At 36.6% G+C, this 20566-nt stretch overlaps 1 protein-coding gene across 1 annotated transcript in view; it reads right to left on the bottom strand.

The window, feature by feature from the left end:
- The window catches only part of MYPN (myopalladin), an 83263-nt gene extending 64063 nt beyond the window's left edge, over positions 1–19200 (bottom strand). Inside the window, exons 1-2 of the mRNA XM_027586821.2 lie at positions 18978–19200; positions 7251–8153 (exon numbers count right to left, since the gene is read on the bottom strand). Of these exons, the coding sequence (XP_027442622.1) occupies positions 7251–8152 (902 nt within the window). The 5' untranslated portion in view covers position 8153; positions 18978–19200. The remainder of the gene's footprint in view (positions 1–7250; positions 8154–18977) is intronic.
- Positions 19201–20566: the final 1366 nt, after the last annotated feature.

Genomic DNA, 20566 nt, shown 5'->3' with positions numbered 1-20566 from the left:
AATTTTATATAAAGTTAAAAATATCTAATTATTAAAGATACCATAGAGAAAATAAGAAGGCAAGTCGAACCAGGAAAGGATATTTTCATAATATATATGTCAATATGTCATGTGTATCTTCATCATATTTTTTAAAGTCTTACAAATCAATAAGAAAAGAACAAATTGATAGAAAAATGAATGGAAGATGTAAAGAGGCCCTTCATAGAAGTGAACCCTGAATGGTCCATAAACATATTTTTAAAAAATTCTCAGCTTCATCAATAACTACGGAAATGAAAATTAAAATCACAACAAGGTAACACTTCATACCTATCCGATTGGCAAAAATTTAAAAGTCTGGTGATATCCATATTGGCAATGATGCAGAACAACCAGAACTCTGGTTGTTGGCGGGAATGCAAGTTGAAAGAATCCCTTTGGAAAAAATTGGTATTATTATGAAGTTGAAGTTGTACAGACTCCATCAGCAATTGCATACCTAGACACACTCATGTACCAGGACAATATATTAGAATGTTTATAACAACATTGTTCATCTTAGGAAAAAACTAGAAACAACCCAAATGTACATCACAATACAATCCTCTAGCCTTACAGTGAAATGCTATATAGCGATGAAAATGAGTGAATCAGAGTTACGTGCAACAACATGGATATAGTTTTTGGAGGAAGAAATTCAAGCAGCAGAAGAATTTAAACATCATGATTCCACTTACATAAAAGTTTTAAAATAAGTAAATTTCACTAATATTATGTTTTTAAACTTTTTATTATGGAAACTGTCAAATATACACAAACTAGAGACACTATATGATGAACCACCATGCACATACCCTTAGCTTCAACAAATTATCAACAAATGGCAAATGGATTTCTTTTCTATTCTCCACTTTTTCCCACCTTGAATTATTCTAAAGTAAGTCCAGGATTATGTGTCGTTTCACCTGTAAATGCTTCCATACCAATATGGCTTAGGGACGTAAAAATCTGTTGTAAAACTATGAAGAAAAATTCTTGAGAAAAATTTAAAGAGAAAACACAAGATTTGAGCCAGTGGTTACTTCTGAGGGGGGAGGGAGGGATAGGATTAGGAAGACAGCAGTCTTAAAAATAATGGTAATGTGGGCACACAGATGTTTGTGCTATTATTCTTATCCCATGAACACACACACACACACACACACACACACACACACACACACACACACTTCAGGACTTATTCAAAATATACTTTAGAAAACAATTCAGACAATTCAGTCTGGTGATCTGTGTCCACTTTGGGAGTATGTATGAAGTCAAGAGACTGATTGAAGGAAGTTGGTAGGCAATGGCAGGAACTTCTATAGAAGCCCTTGGAGAGCTTGACTTACAGCCTCTGGAGTCTGTGGGGGTACAGAGGCTTATGCCCAATTCTTGCCGCAGAAACTTTTAAGGTGAAAGGATATTTGGTATTGCCCAAGAGGGAAGGACAAGAGGGAGGGCTTCAATGCCTAGATTTCCAAAGTTTACGGGGGAAAGATGGGAGTTTTTCCACGGACCAAGTGGACACCACAGAAACTAGCCTGGCGTTCCACCTCAAAGCAGAACTTGCCTCAAAGAACCATCTATGAGGGTGAGGTGACTCCAACAGAGAGAGTGTGAGGAGTGTACTGTTGGAGTAAGAACTGAGGAACAGGTACTAAAATGTTACCTGGAGATGGCAGCATCTGGGTCAAGGAACAAAGTGTGGGGAAGGTCTCTCCCACTGAGGAAGTCTCTGAAGAAATTGCAAAAATTCTCAGCACAGAGGCAAACAGCAGTTTGTTAAAACACTGATGTTTGGGCCTCACTTTTAGAGATCCTGATTCAGCAGGTATAAGTTGGAACCTGCAAATCTGCATATTCACCAAGGTCCAAGATGATGCTGACCAGCTGGCCCAGGAACCCACTTTGAGTAGCGGGTTCTAGGAGACTCTTAAAATGTAGCCTCTGCCCCATCTCTGGACTTATCTCAAACCGTTTCCTCCTCACTCTATGTGCTGGTGACATCAGTTCCTTCAGTTTCTTAAAGTCAACAATGGTCTTGCAGGCTTAAGAGCTTTGAATTTGCTGTCCCCTCACCCTGAGACACTTTTCCTCCAGCCCCACTTTGCTGGGCTAACTCTTTTATTTCTCAGCTTAAATACCACTTTTTAAGAAAATCTTCCTCAGCCTACCTATAAGGTTTGGTGCCTTCACTATATGTACCCTTCTTTATCACATTTATCACAATTGTAATTACATAATAATTTGGGGAATTTTTGTTTATTGTCTGTGTTCCTTACTAGACCCTAAGCTCCACGAAGGCAGGGAATTTTTCTTGTTTTTGCTGTTTTAATCATAGTGCTTATAACAATACATGGCACATAGTAGGCACTTACTATTGGTTGGATAAATGAATGAATGAAGGCATCTAAATTTTCCCAAAAGTTAGAAGAAAAAGCCCCCAAATAGTGTGATATTTCAAAATATTTGTATAATATTTTAGACTATATATCATAATACAATTGTTTATAATGATATTTTTATAATTCCCCCATGTCATTTAAGATATCCTTTGTCTTTGTAACGAATTTATTTCCTGAATATGTCACTTGCAGGCTAATGTCTAGAAGTAGCAACAGCAAAACTAAGCAGCCAAAGCAGGCATTGATGCCTATAAAGGGTAAATTTGTGCCTCTTCAGAAGGTTGTGTACAAGCAAACATACTTAGTATGACCCAGCTGTACATTCCTGGGAAAAGAATTTGAAGTCAGGATACAAAAAGGGATCATGGCCATTTGCTGTGAATTCCTACAGACACTTTCATCTGTGGGTAATGCATGAATGTATTTCATTTTCTAAGGCACCTCCTCCAATGAAGCTGTGTCCAAGATTCACAAGCTCTTCCAAAATGCTACCTTCAGTGATGTAGTATCTCCCCTCTACAAAACAAAGCAATTTCTGCCCAATTATTTTGGAAATCAACAAATACACCAAAAATGGTTTTTCAATTTGCTAAACCAGAGTTATAAGAGCATGGATAACATACTGATTACACAGAGGGGTACCCAGAGACAAGGTTAGACCTCAATTGCCAGGTCCACTTATTACATTTTCTTGCAAAAATAGTGAAAAGGATACTTTTCTTATTGACTGCCACGTTCCTATGTGGCAAACCAAAATGTCTCATTATTATTTTAATGTATTTTTAAGGTATTCTCTGCATCAAAATCTGTTCTCCTGGGTTCTGTGGAGATGGCCTTAGGAGTTTTGGGCTTCTTCCACCCCAGTGCTCTTCAATCTCAAAAGCTCTAATTTTACCCTTAGAAAAATGTGTGTGTGTGTGTGTGTGTGTGTGTGTGTTTGTGTAACTTCATAACATGTAACAGATTCATTGCTGGAGAAAACTGGGAGGAGTAGTTACTGCTAAAAGAAGGTTGGAAAACACTACTCCAGTCTGGAACTAGTAGAAGTTAGTTCCAAGTGTTACCTGTTTATATATAGCCCCTTTGTAATTACAGAGATATTGTGTCCAGATTTCCCAGTGTCCAGGTCATTCTTTGGAATGTCTCCAGTGCCACTACCCTCTCATTTGACCTTCAGTCCTGCATTTCCAACTGCCTGTTGGATATAGTCCCTCGGTCTCCTCAGACTCAAATCATCAACCTCCGCCATATGTCAGCCACGCCTTCCATTTTCTTAGTCCTTGCCAGTGACCCCATTGTTCTCTCAGGTACCCGGCTTCAAACATGTGGACTAACATTTTTTACTCGTCCTTCCTATCCAGTCAGCCACCAAGTTTGGCTTGATTTCTTTTCTTCTAAATCTTGCTCACTCACAACTTCTCTCTGCTTTCCCACTGCCCCCATTCAAATCTGATCAGAACATCTGATGCCTGGGATATCTTCCACAGCTTCCTAAGCAGCTTACTCGCTTCATTCTTTTCAAGTCTAACTCATCCTTCCAGACTAATTCTACTTAAATGCTCCCTTTCATCTTGGTACTTCCCTAAACGCAACCTTATAAATGGTTTCCAGATCATTTTGAAACCAAGTCTGAACTATTCTGTTTTGCTTTCAAGGCTCTGCAAAATCATCTGGCTCTACTATCTTTTCAGGTTAGGTCAGTCTCCTCCCTGTCATATAAAAATATTACTCTTCCATCATCTGTGCCTTTATATGAATGTGTTAAATTGACCTGGCCTAAAAGGACCCATCCGTCTGTATATTTCTTCAATCTTTTCTCTCGTCTTTGCTCACTTGGTAACCCATGTCCTTCACATAGCCAAGTACTTGCAGTTCCTTGAAAACACTTGTCTTTAGACCTATGCACTGGCTTCCTTCTCCACCCTTGGTCTCTTCAAACTGAAGGCACCTCCTTTGTGAATGCTTCCTTTCTCCAGCACTCGAGGCAAAATAATCACATCTTCCTTTGAGCCGCTGTTGTGTTCTGTACATACTTCTGTTATAGCCCTTATCATACAATGTCGCAATGTTTTGATTACATGCCTGCTTGATTGCTCTTTTAGATTGTGAGCTACCGTCTCAGAATAGTTTTAGACTTGGTTTCAAAACGAGGTCTCTGACCTCCAGTATCTCACAGTTGTTTTGTATTCCCAGTGAGTCACTTTCGTAATTCAATAGGTATTTGTTGAATGAATGAATGAATGAATGAATGGGTAGATTTCTTCCTAAATCCTCTCACTCCTTCTCACCCTACATGTCTGAAGCCTTCTTTGATCTTTCTAGTCCTCCATCCCTTCTCTGAAGCCTGAGAGTTCTTATGGCTTTGTACTATACAAATTTGGATGATTCCTTTAACTGAATCACAAGCTCCTTGAGGGCAGGGACATGTCTTATATTGTCTCTGTCATTGCAATAATCAAAGTGCAGAGCACATAGTAAAAATATATTTGCTGTCCAATTAATTTGAGTTATGTAAACTTTGGGTTTAGGACAATAATGACAGCTAATAGAAAATTCTAAACTTTTTGTAATATAATTGCTGCCATAAATTAAGTACTAATTCATTCAGAAAATATTTAGTGAATACCTAAGAATTTCCTGGTACCAAACCAGTGGTAGGTAAACAGGCATGAATTCTATCAGGAAAGAAATTTTTCCAGGTAAAATTAGTATTGCTACATAGAAGCTGTGTACATTTTTTCTCACCTTAAAATTTATAAATTTGTATTTGGTTGATTAAGTAGTTTTTGAGTGACCACTAGATTGCTTTGTTTTTTGGGGGAATGGGTATCTTATAATTCTTCCCGGCGAATTTTTCTCACAGGAACACTGAATTCTTTTTTGTATCTGAGATTGTCACAGTCAAGAAATGAGGAGAATCAGTCCTGAATGATCTGGTCGAGTTTTTGTGGGTTTTGGGGGTCCATTCTATGTTCGGAAATTAGTGGGTTGGACAAGACTAATCTAAGTAAGTTGTGTGTGTACTATAACTTGAGTACTCCCCAGCTTACCTAGACTGACCAGATGTCACTGAGTGATTTCCATCATGGTGTGGTGATGATATCTCACCAGCATTACCAACCAGACTCCTAGAGAGTGTCATCAGGCATGCTTAGAATAGAAGGGTAGATACTGCCCTGTGTCATAGTTTCAACCCTTTGTTATATCTTAGGCCAAATGACTCACTCCTGATTTAAACTGAAGTTGAGTTTCTTGTTTTCCTGTTTCTTTATGCATTGGTTTACTTAACATTTCTTAATGACTACTATGGGCCCGAAAGATACAAAGCAGATACGAAGGTGTTCAAGATACAAAGGAAAACCCTTGCCCTCAAGAAGCTCATTTGGATAACTGGATAGTAGTGTATATGTCATTGTAGAAATAAAATTATGTTGCCTTTGAAAAGCAAAATTCAATATATGAATATGTCTTTGGGCTAGAATCTCTTGAATCAATAGGCAAATATAAATAGAACTATTATTGTTAATACTATTACTGTCCTATAATATGAATACTGTGTGAGAAAAAGATAAGGCCCTGTTTACACACCTAGAATAAATGTTAAATAGTAATGAAGTTATTCTACTAGTAAATAAATGGTTAGGAAGGCAAAGTGATTGTTACAGGACTCTAAATACCAGTAATTCTCTACAAAAGCAACACACTTAAAGCACTTTATTCACATATTATTACACTGTAACACTAGAGTTTGCAAATGTCACCTTGAGGCTGAGGCCAGATCCAGGTTTGTGGGGCCTGAAGCTTATAAATGTGGAAGGGCCCCTTAAAAAATGAAATAAAATAAGACCATAAAATTAGGCATAGCTTATGCAAATGAAGAACGCTGAAGCTTAAGCTTCATTTGCTTCAAAGAAAAGCTAACTGATAGGCACATAAAAGATTAATATCCTCTCTACTCATTAGTCATATTAGGGAAAGACTTGGGCATTAGGGAAAATAGTATTCATTAAGCTGCTATGAAAAAGTTTATAATAAATACAATACGTGTAAAATGACTCTTTAAATTGATCTTACTTAGCTACACCCTTATTCTTTCTTTAGTCTATTAGTCTTTATTCTATCATTTGGCTTTCTTCAAAATTGAAAAAGTGCCTCAGGTATTCATTGAATATAGGTCCTAAATACTTTCTTGTTTCAAGCTTCAGGCTGTAGACCTGTGCTGTCCAATACCTTAGTCACCGGCCACATGTGGTATTGGGCACCTGAAATGTGGCTGGTGCAACCTAGGACCTACATTTCAAATTCTATTTAATTTTAATTACTTTAAATTTAAAAACTGATAATTCCACTATTCTGAAATTTTGAAGTATGTGTGGAGCAACTTGAGTATGTTAAGCTACTTTTTCAACTGTAAATGTTATGAAATAGAAATGCAGATTAAATATTTCCTGGGAAAATTTAGCAGTCAAATTGAGATGTGCTGTTATAAGTGCAGAATTCACACTAGATATCTTATTAATAATTTTTATATTGATTACCTGCTGAAACGATAATATTTTAATATATTGATAAAATAATACATATTTTAAAAGTTTATTTCACCCAGTTCTTTTTACTTTTTGAAAATGTGACTACTTGAAAATTTTCAATTGCATACTATGGCTAATATTATATTTCTATTGGAGAGTGCTACGTTAGACTCTGACTTTTTCTCAAAAGGAGTATATAATTTTTGAAACCACATACTTAAAAGACAAACTTAGGAGGATCAGGGTAGATGGAAAGCAATTACCAAACGTTACTAATGGGATATTTTTTTACCTTACTTGAGGTGGTGGAATTCCTACCACTATGCAATCCAACTGTACTCTGGTTCCTTCTGGAACTTCTCTGCTCCGTAACTTTTGAGTGAACCGAGGAGGTTGCCCCAGAGGTTCTTCATAGTACAAAGATGAAGGTGAAGACCCAGGGGTGGTGTCTCCACCCGCTGCCTCACTGGCAGCCTGCTCAGCTTCCCGCCTCTTAGCTTCTTGCCTTTCAAGGGCGTGATTCACTTCATTATCCCTAGTATCTGCAGGGATAGGAATGGGAACAGAAGATCTTTCTCTTCTTTCTGAGATATCTGACAAACTGGAGCTATTTTCCTGCATAAGTTTGTTTTGAGATTCTAATTTACTCTTGTGATTTTTGCAGGCACGAGGTCTAATCCTTTTGGAGCTATGGGCTTTGAAAAGGGAGGACAGCTCTTCAATGAAATCGGCAGCCTTATTTAAGAATACTTTTTTGGACTGGGTTTCAGAACTATACTGTGGCCTTTTTGCCTCCTGTGGGCTCTCTGTAGAGCTGGTAGGACCTCGAGAGTTATCCTGACAGAAGTTGGGGTCAAAACTTGATTTAGGTGAGTGTTTCATTTGATCAGATGAAAGACATTTTCTAGCTTGAGCTTCATCTGCTTTCTCCAAAGGGTCGTGATTGATGGCCAATCTTGCCAGATTGACACTTTCATCTAATTCTTCTTGGCTCAGGAAGGCTGAGAGATCTGGAAGGTCGTCTTGACCTCCTCCTCCTTCAGCAGCTCCAGAAGGATTGCCAAAATGGAAAGGGTTGGAGGAAGGTTCTGCTCGACTCCTCTCATTGTTTCCCCGATGTCTAGTTTCCGCTAAATAGCTCTCTCTTAGAAGTTGAGATATGGAAGTAGAAGCTTCTATGCTGTCGTCTTGCATGCTGTCACAAAATAATAATAACAAAAAGTTGGGTCATTTCTAAAGAATAACAGATCTATAAGCATGATGGATTTTTAAGAACTTAAAGTTTGAAATTAAAAAATTGCCTAATTTTGATACTTCTACAAAATTTACATTAAAGACTTAAAGATTAACCTTAAATTGTAAAATGAAGAGGAACTGAATGAGATTGCCCTGAAATATAAAATAAAAACATGGGTGATAACCACTCTATTAAGTTCTTCAATACAAGTTCAATTGTGAAAGCTATGATGTAACTATAGTGATATTAAATCCAATTTCTAAGCATAATTTTGGTAATATCTATAAAGGGCTTTTAGTTATAAAGACCTTTCATACACAGAGATTTGTTGTCCATACCCACCCCTTTACCTTGAATGCAATAAAATATAGAAATTAAAAGATACTGACAACAGCAGTTTTTCATTTCATTCATAAAAAGCCCTACGTAAACTGACAGTATCGCTTATGGTTTCAAGACTTTTTCATTCAGCTTCACCCACACCGGTTTCTTATTATTTCTGAAATATTCTAAAGTCACATCTGAAATGCCTCAGAACATTTGCACGTGCTGTTGCCTGTACCTGGAATGCTCTTTCTGACAATGCTATGTGACTCACTTCTCACTTCCTTCGATTATCCGTCCATCTATTGTCTCCTCGGTGGTTCCTTCTTTATGGCCCAACATAAGACGGCAATCCCCTTCTAGCCTATCCTTTTTACTCAGTTTGGTTTTCTCAGGACCACTTATCTCCATGAGAAATATCTGGCATGCACATTTTTAGCAGCTTGTCATTTTCCTCCCACTAAAATATGACTTCTACCAATGCAAGGACTTAGATCCCAATAAATAATTGTTAAACTAATGAATAAATTCTTCTTTGAATTGGAAAAAAAGATACAACATAATCTCATTTAGTTACTGAAAACATCAATTTGATCCAATTCATGAAAATAAATAATGCTTTTGGTTTTCTACTAGAGACAAGTTGTTTAAATTCAATGTTGTTTACAGGTTCAATCTGCTCTTGAAAAGTGTAATGATTTAGCCCTTTCAAATAAAGATATAATTAATTTAATTTCTACGAAGATATGAGTAAGAGCCCAGATTTTTAAAAATCTCCTGTATTAACATTGGTGAAGAGGAGATATAGGAGACAGGGAAATGAGGTTCAAGACAGGACACCCCTAAACTGTATTTCACTGTATTCCCTTTCCTGACTTTTGAGTGTCAATTATATGAGGATATTACTGATTCAAAAAACAAATAATTTTTAAAATATTAAGAAAACTTTAGTTCAAAGCCCCCCTGAAGTAGAGAGTTTGGTAATACAAAGCAACTTTATATTATTAACATTTTATCATTTATTTAGTCACACATTTACTAGAAGGATGGCAAACTCGTGACCTGTAGGCTGTTACTTCTCTCTTTCCTTAAAAGATACAGCTAACAGAGTACAGTGCTCTTCTCATAGGATCTTGACTTTCTCAACACTCTACTCCTTCAGTCACCACCAATCAATCAGAGATGGTAATAGAGATGAACACCATTTGCCATTCTTGGCTACTAGGTGCTAGGCCTTGTAGGAAGATGGAGAAGAAAGTAATCTAAATCTTTTTAGGCTTTACAATTCTTTTTCTTTTTTTAAAATTTTATTTATTTGCCAGGGAGAGAGAACGAGAGAGTACAAGCGGGGGGGAGGGGGGCGGCAGGCAGAGGGAGAAGCAGGCTCCTTGCTGAGCAGGGAACCTGATGCGGGGCTCGATCCCAGGACACTGGAACCATGACCTGAGCCAAAGGCAGACGCTTAACCAACTGAGCCACCCAGGTATCCCTAGGCTTTACGATTCTATGACAAAACTTGTTTCAGTTCATTCCTTTCCTTTCCCTTATATGACAGCCTTACTTACATCACAAAGAAGGCTTCCTAGGAACTGCTCTAACTCTAGAGCTTTTAGAGTGCTCTCCAAAACTAACATCTAAATTGGCAAAGTAAGCAGTCACCTTGAGAGGGCAATTAGAGACAGGTGAACGGATCACCTATAGCCAAATATATTTCCACATGCTTGTTACAGCCTGAAATTGCCACTACTGGAGTCATTTGTTTGGGTAAAGTCTATTGTGCCTTAAAGATGAATTGAGGGTGCCTGGGTGGCTCAGTTGGTTAAGCAACTGCCTTCGGCTCAGGTCATGATCCTGGAGTCCCGGGATCGAGTCCTGCATCAGGCTCCCTGCTCGGCGAGGGGCCTGCTTCTCCCTCTAACCCTCCCCGCTCTCATGTACTCTCTCTCTCTCTCTCTCTCTCTCTCATTCTCACTCTCTCAAAATAAATAAATAAATCTTAAAAAAAAGATGAATTGAAAATGCACAGAGGTTGGATGAGTGCAAAGATTTATTTACAAAGATATTCATCACAGTATAGATGATAGTATTAAAAAATTGGAACCATGTTCAATAAGAAGTTAGTTAATTGAATAATAATATACTCATTAAATAGAGCTATCCAGCTATTTTAAATTTGGTAGGACCGTGGATGATATACAAAATAGTATATGAAATTATAATTGGTATATCAATTGAAAATTTGTCTCATGTGTGCATTAACTATACAGAAGAAGAGTTAAAGATATGTACAATAAGGTGCAAAATGCTATTTTAAAATGTAATTAATATACTGATGAAAAATCCTTCTCATTTATAAATCAACTATTTCATTACTCTCATTTGAATTTCTGCATATACAATTGACCCTTGCACAATGCGAGGGTTAGGAGTACCAACCCTTGCACAGTCAAAAACCCATGTATAACTTTTGATTCTTCCCAAACAAAACTACTAATAGCTTACTATTGACCAGAATCCTTGCCAATAGCATAAACAATTAAAACATATTTTATATGTTATATGTATTATATGCCACATTCTCACAATAAAGCAAGCTAGAAAAAAGAAAATGTTTTAGGAAAATTTAAGGAAGAGAAAATGCATTTACAGCACTGTACTGTATTTTTAAAAAAATCTAAAATAATCCATGTATAAGTGGACCCACATGCAGTTCAAACCCATGTTGTTCAAGGGCCAACTGCATTTAAATGTAAGGGGGAAAATTAAGTAATTTATAAATCAGAATGATCTTCTGTTAGTTGAACATTACTGTAGATTGTGTTTTAATGCAACTTCGTGTCTTAACTCTGTGTTCTAAGATGGCTTTTATCTTGAGCCAACATGGAATGAGCATAATTGGCCTTGGGATCAGATTGGTTTTCAAATTCTGGTTTCATGAACTCTCAGCAGTTGTGTGACTTTGAGGAAATGACTTACTTCTCTGAGCTTTGGATTCCTCATCTGTAAAACATGGATAATACCTAATCTCTAGGAGAGTGAGGATTAATAACATCATGAATGCAAAGCCCTTAAAACAGGGTCAGCCCCTGTAATGGACACTCAAATGATGTTAGTAAAAAACAATATTTAGGTGGCTCAGTCGGTTAAGTGTCTGCCTTTGGCTCGGGTCTTGATCTCCAGGTTCTGGGATCGAGCCCCACATTGGGCTCCCTGCTCAGTGGAGAGTCTGCTTCTCTCTCTCTCTCTCTCTTAAATAAATAAAGTCTTTAAAAAAAAACAACAATATTTAGGTAAAGGTGATGTTAATGTTGAAAAACTTTTAAGAACTTTATATTTATGGTGGAAATAGGTAAGAAAATACTCATAAAAAGTAATCACTGCTCTCTGTAACCATTTTTTTAAAAGATTTTATTTATTTATTCATGAGAGACAGAGAGATAGAGGCAGAGGGAGAAGCAGGCTTCCCGCTGAGCAGGGAGCCCGATGCGGGACTCGATCCCAGGACCCTGGGATCATGACCTGAGCCAAAGGCAGCCGCTTAACCATCTGAGCCACCCAGGCGCCCCCAATTTTTTTTCTTTTTTAAGAAAAGAAGCCAATTGAGGTGCAAATGTGTGCCTGTCTGATGCTTATGGTTATAAGAAATTATTATGATAACAAAATTTTCGAGTATTCAAAATAAAGAATTGCTTTAATGTTTTAGTTTAATTAATATTTAATTCATTTATTTAATGTTCTTTAATGTAGTGTTTATTACCTAAAACTTTGGAGTTAGATAGATGTGGTTCAGATCCCAGTTCTGACACTTTCTGGCTGTATAAACTCAACAAAGTCACTTTTAACCTCTACAAGGCTCAGCTTACACGTCTACAAAACAGGAATAATAACACCAGCCATCTCATCGATTGAAGTGATGATTAAATGGGCTTGGCATTTAGTAAATATTCAGTAAATGGTAGTTGCTGCTATTATTATTATTATTATTAATATTATATAACAACTCTAGTGACATACCAAGTGGTTGGTCCTAGAACAAAGTTTGAAGAGCAGCTGAGCTGCAGATTTGCAGTTAATTCAGCACCATTTATACAATGTTGAAATACATGTAGTCTCATGAATGAACTGGGTTGCCTGAAGATCTTTGTATATATTTTCTTTGTTAGGTGGCTGCCTGTCCCCACCTCCCTTCACTACCTTACTGGGCCAAGTTCTACATGGTCTTCAGTTCTTAGCTGAGACATCGCTGTGGGATTTCTTCTTTGTTTTGGGTTGGGTACCTCTGCAATATGCTCTCAAAGCGCTCTGTCCTTACCTCCAAATACAGCAATTATCACAACATAGTAAATTTGCCTATTTACTCTTCGGTCTACCTCACTTTGTGTTTGTACAGCATCATCTGTGTGCACACACAGCACATAGAAGGCGATCAATAAATATCTGTTGAATTCTTTTGTGCATTAGAATTTCCTGCTAAATCTATTGTTGTTTATCTTTTATTTTAAGTGCAGGATAAAATAAGACAGATAAATAGAAATCATATTTTCAAAGAAAACTTATAGAGAAAAGAAAAATATAAACTGGTAAAAGCAGTAATAACTTCAAGGTGACTTTCAAATGAGTATTTATGGTGGGTAAAATAACTGGAATTATGCTTTTCTTTCATACCAGAAGTATCAAAGAACATCTGATTATAATCAGAAACCTGGGTTTGAATCCCAGCTCCAACACTAAAAAACTGTGTTATCTTGAGCAAGTCATTTAATGATTCTGAATCTCAATTATTCTCATCTTTCCAATGGGATAGGAACAATTCTATTTCAGGAGATTCTCAGATGAAAATGCATATATAAATTGTTAAGCTGGTGAATATTACTTATAATAGGAAATAAGAAAATGTACCATTTTCTCTTTCAGGCATTAATGTAAAAACTATCTGTTATAAAATTTGTACTTTTATTTTTTTAAAGATTTTATTTATTTATTTGAGAGAGAGAGAATGAGAGATAGAGAGCATGAGAGGGAAGAGGGTCAGAGGGAAAAGCAGACTCCCTGCTCAGCAGGGAGCCCAATGTGGGACTCGATCCCGGGACTCGAGGATCATGACCTGAGCCGAAGGCAGTCGCTTAACCAACTGAGCCACCCAGGCGCCCTAAAATTTGTACTTTTAAAAAGCCCAAATGCTATTATGGATAATGTACCTTTCATTTATTCATCCAGTAAATATCTATTGAGCATCTACTACGTTCCAGGCACCATTCTAAGCGCTATGGATTCAGCAGTGAACAAATGACAAAGTCCCTAACCTTATGAAGTCGACATTCTAGTGGAGAAAACATAAGTGTTAAGAAGAAATATAAATAAGGCAAGGGAATAGGGAATGAAGGGGAAGAGTGGAAGGTATGCTATTTCAGCTAAGAAGATCAGGCAGAGCTTCTAATGTAGTGGAGAAGTTAGCCGTGTGACCATCTGGGGGTGGAGGGGGTGGGGAGAATGTTCCTAAGTAGGAAAGAAGTAAGTGTTAAGGCAGAGGTGAATGTTTGCTGTGTTCAAGTCAAGCCCATTGTGCCAGGAGGTGAATGAAAAAGAAAAGCAGAAGAAAAAGAAGTCAGGAAAGTACAAAGTTAGATCATGTGAGGCCTTGCAGATCATGGGAAGGACATTGAATCTTATTACATGTGTAAATGGGGACGCATTTTAAAGTTTTGAGAAGCAGATGGCATAGATTTGAAAAAACTTAATCACGGTTGCTATGCAAAGAATCAGGTTGAAGGGAGCAAGTGTGGAAACAAGCAGATCAGTTAGGAGCCTTGCCATATGCTATGTAAGAGATGATGGTGGTGGGATCAATGAATGGTACCAGTGGGACATGGTGAGAAATGATCAGATTTGAGGTATTTTTTAAAAGTAGAGGCAGTATAATTTGTTAGTTGACTGAAAGAGAAAGAGCAGAGTCAAGGGTGACCGTAGTATTTAGGGCCTGAGCAACTAGGTGAGTGGTAGAATCATTTCTTTGGATGAGCAGGTTTCAGGAAAGGAAATTAAGAATTCTCTTAGACATTTCATCTGAGATGTTCAGAGTGACACTGGACTTGTTTCCTTCTTTCTGCTTCTTACAAAATTGAAAGAGATTTAGTGCCACTTTCAAAATAAGAATGAGTAATTGTCCTTGAAAATAGATCATGGATAAGTTGAAAGTGTCCTAGGTTAGAAATGAAGCAATGCGGCATCAATAATCAAGACAGACTTTAGTAAATAATTTAAACTAATTTGGTGACATAGAATGCTTATTGATGTTCTTTACTTTACTTTGCTAAATAGCTCTATTTTTTTCCCTGGGATTTCTCCTGACGAGAGGATTTGCCCTGAGAACTTGCTGAAAAATTAAAGGTCTGGTTCATAATAACAAAACTTGATGTTGATACCTTTGGGCATATTTCTCAACTCATGTTAACTGGGCACTACCTTTTCTGTAGGCTCTAAGAAGACCTTGTTGGAAATATCATGTGGTATACATCCATCTTTGGGCTATAATATGAATACTTAACCTGGGGCATTGACCAGAGAATTGGCAAAACCTAATATGAAGTAACTTGGACTCATGTAAACACCAAAGTTTTCTGGCTATGAAGTATCATTAGATATCTAAATGAAAAAACAAATCTGGTTTCTAGGTAGACACAAAACAATAGCTTAATATTTAATAATTATTCATGTAGAGAGCTGGAATGGGACAAGATAAAACATCTTTAAGTAACTCACCTCTAACCTGAGGATGAGCAAACGCCCCTGCTTACTTCATGGTTTTGTTTGTGAAAGCACTTTAAAAATGCAAATTGAAGGTAATAATTTTCTGCTGATGTGTAATTATTATACCTAGAATGTTTTTAGAGGAAGAATCTTCAACAAAATTAGGCTTTGCTTCCCTCTCTTTAATGCTGGTATTGACCCATTTGTCTTGCCTTCTCTATCCTGTGATGTCCCACACAATGGAAGTATCTAATTCAGTTCTTTCGGAGAAACTTGCTGGGCCAAGAACCAAATCCCATTACATAGGAACTAGTCCTGGAGAGTTGGGTACAGATCATCTTTTAAAAATTTGGCTGCAGGGACTCCTGGGTGGCTCAGTTGATTAAGCATCTGCCTTTGGTTCAGGTCATGATCCCAGCCCCACGTTGGGCTCCTTGCTCAGCAGGGAGGCCTGCTTCTCCCTCTGCCTGCTGCTTCCCCTGCTTGTGCTCTCTCTCTCTCTCTCTGTCAAATAAATAAATAAAAATCTTTAAGAAAAAAATAAAGGTGCATTAATTTAAAAAAAGTTGGTTGCAGAGGGGATGCACTTTGAAGTAAATCCTTCTCCATTGTTATAATTTTCATCCATTACTATTACAGGGATCACCCCCATCTTAGTTTTATTTCTAGTCTATTTTTGCTGTGAGTGACATTAGTAATTTAATAAGTTAGTATATGTTGCATTATCAGAATAAGGACATGAAATATATGGAAATAAGTCAGTAGCAATATGGAAATAGTGTAAGATCTAGTCTCTTAATTCCTTTTTCAGTTTGAAAGAGGAAAAACAGCAGACAAAAACAAATAGAGACAAATGCATACATTAGAAGAGAATGTTGAACTAAAGAGGCAGAGAAGAGCTAATACATAGGAGAAACAGTGGGAATCTGTTTAATTAGGGACACTCCTTAAAGGGCAGGAATTAAAGGAAGGAAAATGTTTTTAGATAATAGGCCAAAGGTGAGTAAGCCATTCTCTTATTATTGTTTTAATTAATTGGTAAAGGTGGGAAGGTAGGAAAGAAAGTAAGGATTTAGTTTGAGTGGGAGACAAGAGATTGGCTTCTATGAAACATACTTTCATATGTTTTTGAATACAGAACAGGATAAACATGTAGGAAAGTAAAGGATACTGAAGCCAGAGCCCAAAGCTAGTATTTAACCTTGACAGCAAAGAAATTGTGTAAAGGTAAACTCTACAACCTGTAGAAAGGCTAATGAAAGGCAAACAAGAAGACTTCAGGCATCTAGGATGTAAAAAGAGTTTGATGGTAGTCATAAAAAATGAGGTTTTCTATCACTCTCAAGATCTCACCATTTGTGGTGTACTTAGCTCTTAAACAGGAAATCAAAAATGAGAAAACGTCAGTCTCATTAACTCAAAGATTTATTTTAAATAAGAAAAAAATAGAACATTTTCATCCCTCTTCAGCCTGTCAATTTTCTTTAGATGATGAAGGATTTGGAAAAGATAACTTCCCAAATTACACTGACATAACATGCTGGCTAAATTGGGAGAGGAGCAAGTACCCCAAAGAGGCTCCAGATCTGAAGATCTAGTTTTAGTTCAAGTGCTTGGTGGGAAGGCTGTGCTGTGCCCCTCCCAGAGGGTGTAGTGCATTGTGACTCCAAGTGGAGGTCTATGCAACACACAGCCTGTGCAGAGCCTGTCAAGGTGACAGTGGTTATACATGAACTCTGCAGACTCTGGTGACTGCAAGTAAATAGTCATATAAACCTTTGTGCCCACGAAAAATGTATTTGCTGAATATATGCTCTTAAATTTTTAAACAGATTCTTCTGTCTGTACTTGGGTTGTTCCCTTTAAGCAAAAGTGCAAGCAATGCCCTAGCAGTTTTAAAAGCTCTTTGTCAAGTATGAAGCCCCATAGAAATTTAAGAAAATACCCCATGGTGCTTGATTCTTCTATATCTCCTAAGAGAGGAAAAAAGTTAAGATAATTCTTTCATTTTTTTGGTCTCGTTAAAGGTAATGACACCAGGTGACAAGCAATGCCTTTGTCAAATCTCAATGTCAATGAAGGAAACTACTGTAATTATTCTGGGGTTAGCAGTATCATTCGTCTTGTATTTTCAGGTTAGCAAGCTGAGTTCGTTACTCCTATTACATATAAGGAAATAACTGTTGAAAAATTTAGCTGTCACCTTATTTCATTAAAGCCCCTTCACATTGAAATGTGATTTATCAGCTGTCCTGTTTCTTCAAAAATAAACCATCTCTATGAATTCCAAAACCCAGCCTGGATTAAAAACTCATTCAATTTTTGGTGTCCATGAATTGTGGTTCTGAGTCCATTCCACTGGATGGACGAAGCACACTGTAACAGGAACATGTAATAGGGCCTGTATTCTAAATTACAGATCTATAGAACTGGGCTTTAACACATTAGTATGAGTTCCAATAGCATTAGCCATATTCTATAAGTGGGAATAGAGACAAACTTCCAGAATTTGGATAGTGTCCAACCGTTTGTTTCATAGTCCATTATTACAAGATTCTGTAATGGCTAAAATTTTGTCTACTGACAAAATAAATATAACGTGCATATATTTCAAATTTCCTGGAATGGCCTTGATTATAAATATTTTGTTTGTTGTTAAATCATGTGTCAGACAACATATCTTAATTTTTGTTTAAAAATATGTTTATTATAGCTTTAAGTATAGACATTCTCAATTTCCTAGAAAAGGATTATGGATTTTATGTGCACTTAAGAGTTATTATTAAGGAGAGACTGAAAAGTTGTGACAAATTCTTTATTAAGAATTCATTTCATTATTATCAATGTGAAAGTAATTGAACCATAATTTTTTGAGAAAGAAAACTGGATTTGTTTCTTTCAAACTGACTGATTCTAGTATCTTTAACAAGTATGAGTAAAAATCTGTTGATAAAATAGTAAAATTTCTTAACACCATTGTTGTAATGTTTACTTTTGGGGAATGGAAATACAGATTAATCCATGTTCTCTTTTTCTTTGCTTATATGGTTTTTAAAATATAATTCAAGATGTGCATCTAATTGCTGCTAATAGTGCAACGTATCAGGCCAAACACTTGCCACTGACTGTCAAGTGTCTTTCTGATGTAGTTGAAGAGAGAGAGAGAGAGAGAGAGAGAAAGGAGAAAGAAAGAGCAATGTCCTTTGAGCAAGACTTTTTGCAGCTGTTGTGTACATTAATCCAGGGAACAGATCTCCCAACACTAAATATAGCAACCATATCCTTTTACATGATAAAAAAAATTAAAATGAAAGTCTTTAACTATGGAGTCATATTATTTTAGATTTGATTTCCTTTAAAAAGGAAATAGGCATCACACACATATTCTCTATACAAACACCATTATTTTAATAAGTGAATGTGTGGAAATACCAATGATGTATGGAACATGTCACAACTTCCTCTGTTGAGGTATTTCTCCCTAGGACCCAAGGAGGCTGTGATCTTTGTGAGTCTCATCAATCCCCTCCAAAACCTTTACATGTAGAAAACTTTATTTTTTTGCAAACTTTTGTGTCGCATCATACATAATTAGGAAGCTCTCCTAGGTTTCACTCTAAACAACAGTAACTTGGTCTCTGAAATATCCCTTTTCCCATTGTCAGTACCCTGTTATCAAAACACACTTGAGAACTTAAATCTGGATATTACCTTTCTTTTTTTAGTTGACCCAGATGAGGATGTCCAACCCAGGCAATCCACTGTGATGATAATTATCCAAGGAGAACTTTTTAGATGAAAGCACAGGAGGAGAAGAAAATTCTTCACGTCCTTGGAAATCGAGAGTAGCCGTCCATAGAGAGTGAGGAGTTAACCTTAGTTTCAGTGAAGATGGCTGTAAGAAGCTGGACAACCTGTCACCACCGGAGCCAGAGCATTTGTCAGCTCACAGGTCCCAAGTTATTTTGAGCTGTATAAACCATGTGCCTGTGAAACATTCCACCTGATTGGACAGGAGAAAACTGAGCAAAGGGATTCCATAGCGGGACAGCACCTATGGGCGGTGGGGGTCAATCAGTTTTCCTACCTATAGAATTTCACTTCTAGCTAGAGGCCCAAGTTGTTTATTGATTTATGTTTGGAATTAATACTAAATTCATGGCACCATGTTCCATCTGTCAAAGAAAATGGCATTATTTTTTGAAATACATCAGAATTCTTAATTTTTAGGAACTTTAATTTTAGTGGAAAATTTATTATCGTTTAATCACTGATACATTTTAGGAAATTTGGCTGCGAAAAGCCATATGAAGCTGAGGCCTAACATTCTAAAAGTGGAGAGTTTTGGAACTGTTCATCCAAAGGCTAAGCAAAAGAGAAGAAGATAACTAACATTAAAAGTTGTTAATTAGAGATCACAAAAACAAACAAACAAACAAACAAAAAAATGGAGAGGAAAAAACCATCAGCCTGAGAGTAAACCCAGTAACAAATTAGTTTGAACAAACTGCATCAGAAAAAAAAATCAGATACTGTTTAAAAGTCAAAATGACTATATAACATAATAGATTACAACTCCTATTCTTGTATTAGCATCTGGAATAACATTTTTATGTATTATTTGAAAAAGTCTATTCCAGATGTCTTCTTTCACAAGCATTACCAATCAATAAAAAAGAATGCTTAACCAAACCATCATCTGCTCAAAAACCTTCTTTGTCAAAGTATAGGTTCTTTGATATTAATTTCATACATTTTCAGAATAGAAATTTGGGGAAAAAGAAGTTAACCCCATTGCTTGGTACAGATTAAGTGTGCTGTAATGTCATTAATCTTGGCAGAAGCCTGCATTTTGAAAATTCAGGTAAATGTCATTGGTTATTTTTTAAAAGGATCATTCTTAGATTTGGATAGCATAAAATACATTGGCTTATATCTAGCTTCTTAATTAAATCACTCAACAGTTTGTAGGAATTCTTCCCATTCATTCATTCAATAAATATTTACCAAATGCCTACTATGTACCAGGTACTGGGTATAAAGCAGTGTACAAAATATACCAAAATTCTTAACCTTATGGAATTTACTAAGAGCTCTTTTTACCTTTTTTAGGCATCTTGAGACTTCCTATTGTATATTGAATAGATATAACATTTCTTTGTTTATTATGATCACATCAGAGCTTTCACTACTCCCTTCTGATGGAGCTTTGTATTTACACAGGCAAAGTGAAAAAAAATGAGGAAAACTTTTAAATAAAAAGGTTAAAATTACTATTACCGAGGCGGGAAAAAGGTACA

The sequence above is a fragment of the Zalophus californianus genome, chromosome 15 (genome assembly GCF_009762305.2).
Source record: "Zalophus californianus isolate mZalCal1 chromosome 15, mZalCal1.pri.v2, whole genome shotgun sequence".
Classification (NCBI taxonomy): domain Eukaryota; kingdom Metazoa; phylum Chordata; class Mammalia; order Carnivora; family Otariidae; genus Zalophus; species Zalophus californianus.
This window is presented reverse-complemented; position numbering and strand designations above follow the sequence as displayed.